Here is a 15,062-nt window from a genome sequence, read left to right on the forward strand (position 1 = left end):
CTTCAACGAAATGATTTTTCTTTCAAGACAAGCTACACCAATTTTGTTAGCTAGATCTGAAGATGTTAGCTCAATATAAACCAGATCTGAAATCTGAATGATGAAAAACCGAATCAAAGAAACCAACATGCAAAAACTGAACACAGACGCGATTATCAGTAACACAAATGCTATACAAATATGTAAACACGACTAGATGTGACACAAACATAGTTCCTGAACATAGACGTGCTTCTCGAACATAGACGTGTTTGGAGGACTCGTAAACGTGATTAGCAAACACAGACACAATTCCTGCAATCTACAAAAAAAGAATAATGTCGAAGACGCAAACGCGATTCCAGATGTCACAAATGTGGCAGAAAATCAAAAACACAATCCGAAGGTACACAGACGCGAATCTGTCGAAATGTTATCAGAAATGTTAGATCTGCAACTTCAAAAACACAAAATCTGCACAAAAGATGTTAAATGCAAAAGGGACAAGCATCTCACCAGGCATGCCAAAATGTATACGGTAAAAATAGATAACAACAATATTGAAAGACTAAATGAATTCAACCACAAAATCCTAGCCTAACAACAACAAAAATCTACCATAACATATGAAGATTACGTAAGATAATGCAAATCAAATGAAATCACAAAGATTATACCATCACATGTCCAATAGGGTTTGGATCTCCATTCTTCCTATCTCCATTGATCTTGCTTGATATATTTGCTCTCTGATTAATAGATTTTATTTCAAACAAAAATTCACAAAAGAATTATTTGTATACTTTATTTTATTTTTAATTTTTTTGAATTTTCACAACAAAAGACTAATTGACAAAATAAAAATATAAGACTGAAAAGGTCACTGGAGATTGAACATATAAACTACCATATATATATATATAGAAATATATATAAAGAAAGCTGAGAGATATCGAGGCTTTTATTTCAAATTTTAACTTAAAATATAACTTTGTAAATAATAAATGAAAGCCTCCATATCTCTCATCTCTTAACTTAAATGAATTATTGAAATTATTTTAAAATTAGTAAGAGTTATTATATGTTATTTGTTTTCATTGCTTAATTTGGTTGAGTTTAGCATTGGGGTTAGGGGTACAGTTAGATTTATGGTTCAATTTGATGTAGGATATAGGTTTATTTGGTTTAGTGTTTAGTGTTATATGTAGGCTTGGGATGAAAATATTAACCCCTAATCTAATGAGGGTTGGGGTTTAATTATATTTAGTGTTGAATTTGATTTACAATTAGGGTTTGATTTTGTTTTAGAAATAAAAATACAAACAAATTACTAGAAATTACTTCAACAATAAAAACATAAATATTTTTACTCAAATGATCAACTCGTTGAAAACAAAAGACATCACATCCCAATTAATAAAAAAACTATAATTATCTACTCCATGTAAATTCTTTTTTAACCTCTCATGGAGTTCTCCTCATGCAAAAGGGGAGGAATTAATCTTATGCCAATAAATGCTGAAGAGAAACATTCAAGAAATAACTTTAAAATTAGTCATCCTCTCCACGTACAAAATAAATATTTATGTATAATAACACCATTCATCCTTCCAACTTCAATATCAAAACAAAAAAACTTCAATGTATTTCCTTCCAGCTGTAAATTAACCCCAAAAAAATTAAGCACAAACCCTAACTAAACTCTCCGTCGATCTCCCAGATAAACCCTATGTTCATCTTCACCGCAAGATTCCGTCTCTCTCAGACGAAATTCACAAGATCGCAGTCGACGCATATCTTTTCCCTTGCAGTACACCGTGATAAGAAAACTTTGGTTTCTGTAGAAGGTCGCTGAAGATTCCAAGCCAGATTGATAAATTCCTCAGCACTAACGCCATTGAATCCTTTCTTTCGGGAAATTAATAATGTTTTCAAAGCCGGAGCTATTCGAAAAAGACAGGAAAGTAGAGGCACAGGGTGATGAAAGTAGGTTATGTTCAGATGAACCCACTTTAGATTCTCCAGCGGTAAAATTGCCTCATCATCACGCTGAAAGAAGTCTGTCTGCATTGCACCATCAGATCAAAGAAAGAATATCGATACTTTTGAGAGATTGAGTCAGAATTAGTAAATAAACATACAAGGAAATACAATTCTAATTAAAGATTCAAATGGAGTATTATAACCCTAACAAATAATAGACGAAAAGTACAGAAAAGTCGTAAATGGGGAATAGTACAGTATTCTTAATGCCTTGACTAGAAATGCTACACTGGAAGCGGTTGTCAGTTTGCCACACTCACGCTTTTGTTTGGAAAATTAGATATACTAAATTTGATATAAAATAATCCATTAAAACTTACATCCGAGCATTGATCCTTGTGTACACACATTTGTTCCAAGTCTGGAAATTCTTTGAGAATCTTTACATCGTGCCAAAAAATGCAGTGCAAAAAGGTAATTCTTCTAAGAGTTCTTAGAGCTGTAAATGATTCAAGTCCTGCATTTGTACACAGGCTTAAACATGCTGGCAAATCCAATTTCGTCTCGGTGTTATCAAGCAATATTATAAGGCTTGTTAATCGCGGACAACTTGCTGTTATTGCTTTGATTTTAGAGGAGATAGACAGAGCAATGAGACTCTTTGAACATATCTTTAATCTTTCAAGTCCATTGCAGTTACTAAGGATTAAGGTTTCCAAACCTGGACATAATTGCAACATGAGCTCAACGATCTTGTCATTCAGATCAACATTACAAAGATCTAATGTTGTCAGGTCGGCCAAGCCACCAAAACCGTGTGGTAGATTTGTCAGCAGAAAACTCTTCAAAGCCAAAGATCTGAGATTTTGACATAAAAATATGGCTGCCGGAACTTCATAAATTTCTGAAACCTTCTCTATAATCTTAATCTCTTGCACACTTTTGAGAGCAGCGCGATGAATCCAATCAGAAATCTTGTCACTTGAACAGCAGAATCGAACATTGTTAAACTCGAAAACTTCAAGCGGACCAGAATGAAGCTCAAAAATAAGATCTATTATATTTTGGATTTCAGTAGGGCTACGCGATGAAGAAAAGAAATCCTCTGGAAATTTTAGATTTTTTGCAAATGTCCAGCAAAATTTCCATCCTTTTGAGACAAGTGAACAATGAACTGCTTGTTTGAAAGGAATTTTACTGAGAATGAGGGGCAGAATGCAATCTGGCAAGTCGTCTAGGGTTAGTCGACTTCTTTTGCGAACCATAGCGAAACGCAGTATGCTCAAACCCTAACGCGTGAAAAAATATGTGAGAGAGATTAGGGCATTGAGAAATCACTGGGACCCTAAATATTTATAGCAGTTTAAACAAATAAAGAAAAGCAGCTCAAAGCCGAGGAGTGCAGCGTGAAGTAATTAAAAGTGTTCCACAATCGTATATTGCCAACTCAGTTTCATTTACGCATTTACCGCTTTGTGTGGGAATCAACTTTCATTTAGGCGTTTATCGTTGTTTCATCTTCCCACCCACTTTGCACGATATTCAACATTTTTTTGGGACGTCTAAAGTCCACCTCGTAATATGTTTTTGACTTTTTTTATTTAATTTTTAGAATGCACCAAAATATCATTATCTTTTATTTATTATAAATAAATTATAATTTACTTTTTTTCAAATTCTATATTTAAGAATTGTAATGAATAATTTTGACTCTTGTTTAGCATGATGCATTGGGGCTTCTTTAGGATTCAGATGTAGGTAAGAGTGGTTATGGTTGCTTGAGTTTGTTGTGGTGTTTGACCATTCTATTAAAAAATAAAATTAACAATATATTTTTTAATATTAAGTTTTATGTCAAATTTATACATTATAGTATTTACCAAATTAAAAATATTTTGTTTAGAGATATTATGATGTAGTATCATTTTGTTTTTAATTGTGTTTATATTGAATGGGGGTTTAAAAACATAAAAATATTGATAATAACATTATTTGTTTTAAAGTTGGATCTGTTCCTACTTCACCATACACCTTTTTATGTATCTGTATACACATAAAAATTGGCTATGAGTGATTAAATAAATAATTTATATTTATTTAATGTTTATTTTTCTAATAAATAGTTAATTTGAAAAGATTAATTTATTTAATTCATTTCGTTAGCCTGTGTGAATTCGGATAGCCCCTTTATTTGATAGGTTAGCACTTTTGTCCTTCAGGTTAGCGCATGTGTCATTTAGGTTAGCGCTTTTGTCTGTAAATTAATGCATTTAATCTTCAAAACAACGCTTTTGTCATTCAGGTTCGTGCATTTGTTAGTTTGGTTAACGCTTTTGTCAGAGAATTATCCCTTATTAGTCTGTAGAGAAGCGTTTTTGTGTTTTAGGTTAGTGCTTTTGTCCTTTAGGTTAGCGCTTTTGAGGTGAAAGACAACGCATTTGTTAGAATAACTAACAAAATTTTATCGCAGGTCTGAATGTCCAAGAACTTAAATTTTTCAAACTACGGAAATGCATGTGCAGGGTTATTTTTTAAAAAAATTCATGCATTTCCTCACCTAGTTTATTAAGAGTCCTAATTTGGAAAGTAACACATCATGTTATGTTCATTTAGCTTAACTAAGACGGATAAATTAACAGCATGCAACTTGCATTTTTGAGTGACTTCTTTAAAATAGTTGCATATAGATGTTACAAAAGCTAAAATGGACGTGTTTTTCATGCTTGATGAAGTAGTAGGTAAGTATGCTCTCACCATTATATGGTGATTAGAAAACCAGGCCTACTTGCTTTTATGTATAACCTTTAGAGGGCATGCCTTCCCAAGCTACCTTGAGGGGGCCAGTGAGAGGGGAACGACCCAAAGTGGAAACAGGCTAATACCGAGTCCTTCCAATCCACTCTAAATAAATGATGTTTGTGACAAAAGTCACAAGCAACATGTGTTGATAAGTTCATACAAACACTATGTTTCCCCATAAACCCTATGGAGCGTAACCTCTATAGGCTGGGAACCTTCTGTAATTACAGAGCTGAAAGTGTCACATGTATGGTCACATGACCGGAAGCCTTTACTAAAAACTACTTGTAATAGTTTCCAAAATCCTTCTAGTTGTTGACGCGGGAGGTCGGACCTCTGAAGCGGCTCACACACAAACGGTTCTTAGAAGAGATATAAAGTTTTTTATGGGGATTTTTCATGGAAAATGGTGCTTGGCTGCCCCAGAGAAGCAAGTGTCGAGGGTGGAGCTAGTGGGGTCAAGCATCTAAATATCCTTTTTGAATAGTGTAGCCTCAGGGAGAAACCCCATGTGAGATTCAACAATTATTGTCTTAGCCTACCATAGGATTTGTACTTGCTTATGCATTTTTTTTTTCAAAAAAATTGTGTCTTCTATGTCTATGACATGTTCAAAATGGTAAAAAATTGAAGAAAATCATCTTCTAAAAAAATGAGCAAAAATCTAACAACTTGCTAAAGGATTTGAGAAGAATCCTTGAAACATAATCAGAATGGCGCTTTCAAACAACAAAATAGCGCTTTTATCCCATAAGTTAACACTCTTTGCCACAAGAGTTAGCACAAAAGTTTTTTCAATTTCTAAAAAGCATATCAAACCAAAATTTCAACATCAGTATCAAAACACTTCTTGAGTAGATTTGTCTCTAAACAATCACACATTTTCAAACTAGTTCAACAATTGGGTCACTAATCCAATAGGCTCTTTCTGAAAAGTTTCCATAAGCATAAGCATTCAACAAGCTCTTGATTCAAACATTTTAAGTGCAAACAAATCAACATCATTGTCAACTCTCTCATCGGGATATAGCAAATCCTCTATCACAAAGCTTGATCAATTCATCTTATGTTCATTATCTTGGATATATCTTTCCTATTTTTGAACTTAAGTCATATCAAAATCAGAATTGCACCAACATTGGAATCAAACAAACTTGTGAACTATCAGATGCTTATATGAATTTTAAGTATCACTGTAAAGCGGAAAATCGCGATCGAACCCTAGTTGGTCTCCCTTCTTCTAACTCCAAGGAGAGAGAAGGGAGGTTCGCTAGGATTCGATGGGTTTTCACTTAGGGGGAAGACTTTACATTCAAAAGAGGGGTTGAAACTCATAAGATTCAATCCCACATGATGTAAGATTGGATGCTAAATGAATTTCAAGGGTTTGGAAAGCAAAGCTACCCTCTTTTGTAAAGAATGTTGATTAAGGAAATTAAGCTAAGGATGCATAGAAAGTCATAAAGATTCGCTTATAAACTGAGTTCGGGTTATAGGATGAAGCTGCGGACCTGGAATTAGCAGTAAAATGTCGATACGGCGCTGTCCTGCAAATTTGAGCAAAAGTTGTCGGGACGATGGCGCCCGGCGCCATGGTCCTCCGAAAAATCCGCGAAACAAAGGGGGATCTGTTCGTCTCTGCACAAGGATTCCAGATCTTCAATTTCAGCCGCGTACCTACAACCTACACACAGAAAAGCGAAGACGATTGGGGGGTTAGGGATTAGGGGTTTGCCTTTAGGTCAAACCCCGGTTTTGGAATTAACCAAGAAATGAGCAAGAGTTGTAAATGTAAATGACTGTAAAACAAGTACTAATACCTTGTTCTAAGGATGTTTGTATCCTTATGTGCGAAGGTTTAGATGTTGTATGTTGTAGCATGTAGTATGTGATCTCCTCTTCAATGGTTGAATCCTTGTCTTGAATGCAACACTTAGCCTTGAATGGAGACTTGAAATGATCAATTGCTTGAAAGAATGCTTGAATGCCTGAATGCTTGAGTATAGTTTCCACGCCTTTTCCATCATATCGAATGAAAGAGGAAAATGTCATTTATATACTTGTCAATTAGGGCTGATAGACTGATTTTCCCGACCTTAGGCCGACCAGGGAATGTAATTTTCCAAATTGCAATCAAAAAGACCCGAGCCCCTTAGGAGATCGGGCCCAAAATAGGACCCAGGGACCAGGGCGCTGGGCGCCATGGTCCTGGAGGACCAGGGCGCTGGGCGCCCTGGTCATGGAGGACCAGGGCGCTGGGCGCTCTGGTCCCACCTCCCGGGGCAGCAGGGTGCAAGGAGGTTCAGGCCAGGGTGCATGAAAAATGCAATTTTCAGTGTCGTGAGCAAGTTTTGGGGTCTCCATTCAGGTTGCGTGTTGCGTCGCCATCGTGAAGACCGAAATGCAGTCGAAATTGCAAGTGTCTCAATTTTAGGACGCTACATTTAGCCCCCACTTTAGCGGGAGTATGTATGCTCATACTTCCGGTAAAGTACAAGGAAACAACATTGAAAGACTTTCACCACGTCAAGGAGGCAAGATACACCAAGCCCCCAGTGGACTAAGGATCTTACAACTTCGATTAACAAAGTAAAAGGGAAGATCATGAGGAAGAACCATGACTGTCAGTAGTAAGGTTCCCTCACTATGAGTCATGCAAAAGAAATACCAAAAATCTTCAAGACAAAGCTAAGTTTGCCAAGAAGTTTTCAAGTATCTTTGAAAGGATAGACAGGGTGTATGGCCCCCTACGTTAAAGTGATCGCACACGCCTCAACGGGGGTGATTGTTTTAACGTAGTGATACACATAAGAAATGAGAAAGGAAAAGGAGCACATTATCGCAAAGATTTAGCCCCCAAGTGTGAGATAAACCCAAAGATAATAGACACAAAGCACAAAGCATGAGGTGACTTCGCTTTCCTTGGGGTCAGTATGCTGTATGATAATTCATATATATATATCATATGTATGTATGCATAATTGTTCTTCATTCCCCAATCAAGGAAGGTCACCTAGAAGAAGGGAACACATGTGTCTTTTGAGTCAACATGAGAGAGATCGAGAGATCTGAATGCTTTGCATCGTCCTCAAGTAGACAACACTAAGGATGACAAATAGAGGAATGAGAATAACATATAGAAGAAGTAACAAAAGGGAGGGGGAGAGAATCTGCCATGCTAATGTAACTAGTCTAGCATGTCATCTACCCCCCGATCTTGCTGAACAATGTTTCGGGAAGGCAGGGAACACGCTAGAGGAGGAACATTCAACACAGCAGATGGAGCTATCACAAGATCCAAACAAGGGCTATGTTCATGTTCCAAGCCACGTTGTTCTTGTCTAGGAGCTAGGATAAGTGCTTTAGAAAATTCATTAGATAAATGGTTATCGACATCAACAAGTTCATATTCACTATCAGAAGCAAGAGGAGTAACATTTATATCATCATCAAGATTTATAAAAATAGGATCTTTAACTCGCACAGGATCAAGATCATCATGCATCTTATGTTTAGGAGATTTAGGCTCAATGTCCGGCTGAGGAGAAAATGGAATAATGCTTGTTGAAGGTGTTTTTGGAGATTGCAAAGTTTGAGAAGCAGCTGCTTGAGTCCTAAGATGATGCTTTCATCGACGTTCCCGTGCAGAACGATTACGTCTAGTCTTAGTAGGAAGTGTAGAAGATAGAGGAGGAGGAATGTTCTCATCCTTATCACTTGGGTGTTTAGGTTGTGGTCTCTTAGGCTGGATAATAGGAGAAGAAGAAGGTCTCTTCTCTCTATAGAAGGCAGGAGGAGGAACTGCTCCATATAAAGGAGGAGTTTTTGGTTTAGGAAGAAGACCAAGTCCATCATGACGAGGAGGTATAGGTCTACTTTTAGAAGATTTATTAGGCATAGACATAGTCACATCCATGGGGACGAGTTGGGAATATTCTTGGGGAAAGACATTAGTTTTGTCTTTCAAAGGAAGAATTTCCTTCTCAAGAATGATACGAATGTCAAGTTCACTTAGAGATAAGATCATATCTGTTTTCCACTTTTGATAAGTTTTGAAAAGATGATCACTTCGCGGAGGAAGAGATTGGAATTGTTTGGGCCAAAAGTAATCAATAGGAACACTAGAGGTTCTTTCGGCTGGTTTAAAGAGACTATGATTGACAGTAACAACTTCACCATTATGGGGAAATTTCAAACACTTATGAATAGGAGAAGCAATAGCTTTCATGGAAGATAGCCAAGGATAGCCAAGCTTCACACGAAATTGTTCGGAAGAAGGAATAATAGCAAAGTTCACATCAAGGGATTTGTTATGGATCTCAATAGGCAATGTAATAGAACCAATTGCAGGAGAAGAAAATGCATCAAATAGTTTCACAATCACATCTATTTTGTCATAGATCACTTGATTCAATTGCAAAGTAAAAAGAAATTCTTCAGTAATAACATTAACCATGCACGAAGGATCAATAAGCACTCCACGGCAAGGCATATTCTTGACTTTTGCAACTATGTATAAAGGACCATCAGGTGCCCTAATGGTTTCGCTAGAATCAAATGTGATGGAAGGTTCTTTAGGGTTTTCTTGTTGCTCTACAAAGTTAATCACATTCGGAGTCATAGACACAAGACCATCAGATGAGAAAGAGGAATCATTAGCCTCAATCACATTAGAAGTATGAGAAGTATGAGAAGGTAATGGATCAGTAAAAATCTAAAGATTTTGGTTAGGAGGAGCTACAGATGTGTTGCCTTTATCATTCACTCTAGAAACAGAGATAGTATTATTATCAATCAAATCTTGAATTTTACCCTTTAGAGAAAAACATTTTTCAGTATCATGACCAGGCTGACGATGAAAATGACAGAAAGATTTATGATCAAAATAAGGTGAAGTAATCTTTGCAGGATCAATTTGTCGTACAGGAGGAAGAGTAAGCACATTTTGTCCCAATAACTTATTCATAATATCATGCAATGATTCATTCAAAGGAGTATACTTTCTTTCTTTCCTGAAAAATTTAGAAATAGGAGGCACACCTGATGCTGCATTCACATTGTTGTTGATGATGTTTTCATTGAATTTGATGGAATCTCTGTTCGGTTTAAACTTCCCAAATGGTTGTTGACTACTATCACCCTTATCACTCGGAGCCATAGGATGTGATTGTTCCATTTGACTCACAGTCAGTTGATAATTGTGAAGAGTGGCGCACAACTGTTGGAAAGAAGTAAACTCAGAAAATAGAAGTTTGTCTCGAATATCTTTTTGCAAATTAGAAATAAAGATTCTTTGAATATCATTATCAGGCACTGGAAAAGAAATTTGAGCATACAAATGCTTATATCTACCAATGAAATCAGTCACTTTTTCTTTAACACCTTGTTTACAATGCATTAAATCAATCAAAGTAACTTTAGGACTTATATTGTTTTGAAATTGTTGAATGAAAGCATTTGCAAGTTGTTCGAAAGAAGAAATAGAATAGGAAGGCAACGAGCAATACCATTGTAGGGCTTTGTCTCTTAATGTTCTAGTGAATAGTTTTGCAAGCAACCTTTGGTCATAAGCAAAATCAGTACATATTGTTTGAAAAGTCTTAACATGTGTTAGAGGATCTCCTTTACCATTATAAAGTTCCAAATGCGGGATTTCAACATGTTTTGGAGGAATAGCTCGAACAATGTCAAGAGAAAGTGGGCTCGCAACATCAAATGTGGGCGCACTAAACTTAGATTGATTCATAGAGGCAATTTGTTGCTGTAAAGAAGAGACAGTTTGTGCAAGATTATTAATGGTAGCTTCAGTCGAAGAGTTCATATTAGGTGTGTTAGATTGAGATGGAGGTGTGATGTTATTGAAAGATGGTAAAGAGTAAGGTGGTGGGACCCTATGATAGTCAACCATAGGGGATGATTGGATAGGAGGAACACTACAAGGAGGAATGGAATGGTTAAATGAATTGCCCCCTTGTGTCATGTTCATTTGTGAAGATGTAATAGGAACACTTATTGAAGGAATGAATGAAGAAGTTGGATTGAATGAAGGAATAGGGTTAATTGAAGAAGGAGGATTGCCCCCATGACTAGTGATCACAGGAGGAATGTCTTGTATAGAGGTAGCCATGATGTTTGATGTAAAGGTAGGTAAACTAGCAATAGAAGTGGTCAAAGGAATAGAGTGATTGACTTGTGTAGGAGGTTGTGTATAACCTAAAGATTCAGCACAACTCTTCATAGGCATCACATTCGAATCCACAATGTGTGCGATACCACGTAAAACATCAATTCCATTCTTATCTCTTTGAAGCATACGTTTTAGACCCTCAATTAAAGGAAGAGCTTGACTATCGGGATACTCATGAGACATCCATTGGTGAAAATCGTCAAATTGGTTATCCAATTTGGAAAGTTGTTCAACAGAAACTTCATGGGGAGCTTCTTCATCATTAGGAGGATTAGAGAAATTACCCATGTCCTCGTTAAAAAGGATATTCAAATTAGGTTCCATCTCCTCGGTAGTTAAACCTCGGAAAGACTTAATTCTACGGCTTCGTCTAACGGGAATAGTGTAAGTAGGGCTTATTGTTGTAAAACTCATGCACTACAGAGAGAGAGGTGATTTTGATTTTAGAGGTAGCAATTTTCAGTAAAACCAGCCAATCTTCCAGATTTAAGTTGTTAAATACAATCACAACAGTCTCCCGAAATTTCGGAAAAAATGTCCGGGACTGTGGCGCTCGGAGTGCAACACGGTCCTTGCAACTTTTTTCGAAATTTGCAGGGATGAAAGGTATGATGATTTTAGAGCTAATCTGAAAAAATTGAGGGATTTTACGATCTGTAGATAGGCCAAATTAAAGTTGCAAATTCAAAATTGAACCCTATCAAGATTGTCGAAAAATGCAAAATTTGAATTTTGAAAAAGAGAGGGAAACTGAAATTTTGAATTTTATGATTTTAGAGGGAATGTCAAGAGCAATGCAAATTTTGAAATTTGAAAATTGACTCAATTTCACGCTAAATTCAATTTTGAAAGCGGAAATCAAAGTTGTTGTAATTAGGCACTTAATTTCAAAAGTCACAAAATGTAAATATTTGAATAAAGCACTGAAATTTCGAATGAATGCAAATACAATTTTTAGATCTAAGACAGTAAGAACACAATTTTGACACAAAATTTCAGTTTTGATAATTTTTGAATGATTAGGAGCCTTAGACCAAGCAATCACAAGACCAACTTTGACTGTAATTTTGAAAGTGTTATAATTGACAAAATCAGCCAAAATTCTGGATTTTAGCAGGAAAATACAGCAAGATCTCGCTCCCGAAATTTTGGAAAAAATGTCGGGGATGATGGCGCTCGGAGTGCAACACGGTCCTCGCAACTTTTTTCCAAATTTTCAGGGATGAAAGATATTGTGATTTTATTGCGGAATCCAAAGTTACAGCTGATTTGGAGATGTTTTGATTGGTCAAATTGTCGGACAAAGGTTGAATCAAGAGGGTTTCAAAAATTAGGGTTTTGACTTTTAACCACTTAATTTTCAAAATTAAAGCACAAATATGAATTGATAATTTGTAATAGATGGACAGATCTGAAACAAGCATTAACATTTAGACATTTCGCAAGTTTAATTACTAAAAAGAAATTTAGGGTTTTTATGCAATCACCTCTAAAATTTTGCAAAAGATCAAACATGGAAATGTAATCAATTTTTTCAGATCTAAGCATGAAAAATCAGAAAGGATGTTCACGTCGGGTTCACCAAAATGTAAAGCGGAAAATCGCGGTCGAACCCTAGTTGGTCTCCCTTCTTCTAACTCCAAGGAGAGAGAAGGGAGGTTCGCTAGGATTCGATGGGTTTTCACTTAGGGGGAAGACTTTACATTCAAAAGAGGGGTTGAAACTCATAAGATTAAATCCCACATGATGTAAGATTGGATGCTAAATGAATTTCAAGGGTTTGGAAAGAAAAGCTACCCTCTTTTGTAAAGAATGTTGATTAAGGAAATTAAGCTAAGGATGCATAGAAAGTCATAAAGATTCGCTTATAAACTGAGTTCGGGTTATAGGATGAAGCTGCGGACCTGGAATTAGCAGTAAAATGTCGATACGGCGCTGTCCTGCAAATTTGAGCAAAAGTTGTCGGGACGATGGCGCCCGACGCCACGGTCCTCCGAAAAATCCGCGAAACGAAGGGGGATCTGTTCGTCTCTGCACAAGGATTCCAGATCTTCAATTTCAGCCGCGTACCTGCAACCTACACACAGAAAAGCGAAGACGATTGGGGGGTTAGGGATTAGGGGTTTGCCTTTAGGTCAAACCCCGGTTTTGGAATTAACCAAGAAATGAGCAAGAGCTGTAAATGTAAATGACTGTAAAACAAGTACTAATACCTTGTTCTAAGGATGTTTGTATCCTTATGTGCGAAGGTTTAGATGTTGTATGTTGTAGCATGTAGTATGTGATCTCCTCTTCAATGGTAGAATCCTTGTCTTGAATGCAACACTTAGCCTTGAATGGAGACTTGAAATGATCAATTGCTTGAAAGAATGCTTGAATGCCTAAATGCTTGAGTATAGTTTCCATGCCTTTTCCATCATATCGAATGAAAGAGGAAAATGTCATTTATATACTTGTCAATTAGGGCTGATAGACTGATTTTCCCGACCTTAGGCCGACCAGGGAATGTAATTTTCCAAATTGCAATCAAAAAGACCCGAGCCCCTTAGGAGACCGGGCCCAAAATAGGACCCAAGGACCAGGGTGCTGGGCGCCCTGGTCCTGGAGGACCAGGGCACTGGGCGCTCTGGTCCTACCTCCCGGGGCAGCAGGGTGCAAGGAGGTTCAGGCCAGGGTGCATGAAAAATGCAGTTTTCAGTGTCATGAGCAAGTTTTGGGGTCTCCATTCAGGTTGCGTGTTGCGTCGCCATCGTGAAGACCGAAATGCAGTCGAAATTGCAAGTGTCACAATTTTAGGACGCTACAATCACCTTAAGAATAGAAAACCCAGTTATAAAGCTACCTAGGAAAGAATAAGATTCTTGTATATAAATTGCAAGATCTTATTAAGACATAGGACATTCCTACACAGTTTTCATCACTACTTACGTGGTTACAGAACAGAGTTTGATGGAGAAATTTTGCAAGGACGTGCTTTTCAACAAAGAGATGCTTTATCACGGTGAACAAACAATAGTGGTAAAATCACAAGGCATATCTTCCTAAGCCAACAATCACCTATTGACTTGTCCTTCGAAAACTTCAAAAAATATGAAACAATCACATGCCAGTTTAGACTCTAGAGCTCAATATGAACAACTTAGAAAACAACAAAAACAAATGGAAGAAGAAGATAATCCGATATTCCAAACTTTTGGGTATATCACTATTGACGAAGAAGCAGTCAATAGCACCGTTAGAGACCTCGAGTAAGATTTCAAATTTTATAGACTAATGGAAAAATTATTGGCAAAACAAAAAGAGAAATATCTTTTGATGTTGGCAAAATCAGGAGATAAATTACCACAAGACTTTAACATAGAAAGCTTGAAACAAGATGTAAAGGTAAGCAACACCCAAAACACAGATGATCCAAATAATGAAGATGTGAACAAAGAAAGTCATGAAGAAACAAGAAAAGAACAGGATGACACAAGAAAAGAGCATAGTGATAAAAGAACTTACGAAGAAATAAGGAGAAACTATATGGATAATTCATTGTTAAACCTGACTCAACAAATGCAAACTCTACAACAATAGATAAAGGATATGAAAGGGAACAAGCTCCAAGAAGTATTCATTAGAACATATCTGCCCATATCCTTTCAATAAAAATTTGAATATGGCATCATTTCCACAGCATTGTGAGATCCCTAAGTATGACAAATACGATGGAAAATTGGATCCTCAGGATCACATTAGGGAGTTTTGTACTATGAGTATGGAATTCACGCACAACGAAACTTTATCTGATGTGTCTTTTCCCTAGGAGTAGCAATCAATGGAATGGTTATCAAGATTACCATCCAAAATCAAATATTTTGAAGAACTCATGAATAGATTTATTTCACAGTATTCCTACAATGTAAGGAATGAGATAACAATGCTGGACTTATGATATGTTAAAAAAAAGAATGGTGAATCTTTTATGATCTTCTTGCAACGACGGAAATGGATGTTTAATAGGTATCGAAGAAATGTACCTGATCAAGAAAAGATGGACATATTCATTGATAATCTTATCAATGAGATGATTTATCGACTAAAAATGTAGTGTCCTCCCTCTTTCACCAAG

The 15,062-nt window shown here is 36.6% G+C and overlaps 1 protein-coding gene across 1 annotated transcript; it reads right to left on the reverse strand.

Moving 5' to 3' along the window:
* Positions 1–1,740: 1,740 nt before the first annotated feature.
* On the reverse strand, positions 1,741–3,227 carry LOC131032911 (putative F-box/FBD/LRR-repeat protein At4g03220). The gene is made up of 2 exons (XM_057964014.2): positions 2,343–3,227; positions 1,741–2,043 (listed from the first exon to the last, which is right to left on the reverse strand). The coding sequence occupies exons 1-2, from the start codon at positions 3,225–3,227 to the stop codon at positions 1,741–1,743; spliced, it is 1,188 nt and encodes a 395-aa protein (XP_057819997.2).
* Positions 3,228–15,062: the final 11,835 nt, after the last annotated feature.

The sequence above is a fragment of the Cryptomeria japonica genome, chromosome 4 (assembly GCF_030272615.1).
Source record: "Cryptomeria japonica chromosome 4, Sugi_1.0, whole genome shotgun sequence".
Lineage (NCBI taxonomy): Eukaryota > Viridiplantae > Streptophyta > Pinopsida > Cupressales > Cupressaceae > Cryptomeria > Cryptomeria japonica.

What these genes read in the sequence shown, in the direction of transcription:
- LOC131032911 (XM_057964014.2), bottom strand. Translation starts at nt 3,227, where the DNA reads ATGGTTCGCAAAAGAAGTCGACTAACCCTAGACGACTTGCCAGATTGC. An exon ending in ACAAGGATCAATGCTCGGAT is followed by an intron (nt 2,044 to 2,342) that starts GTAAGTTTTAAT and finishes GGTGCAATGCAG; the next exon opens with ACAGACTTCTTTCAGCGTGA.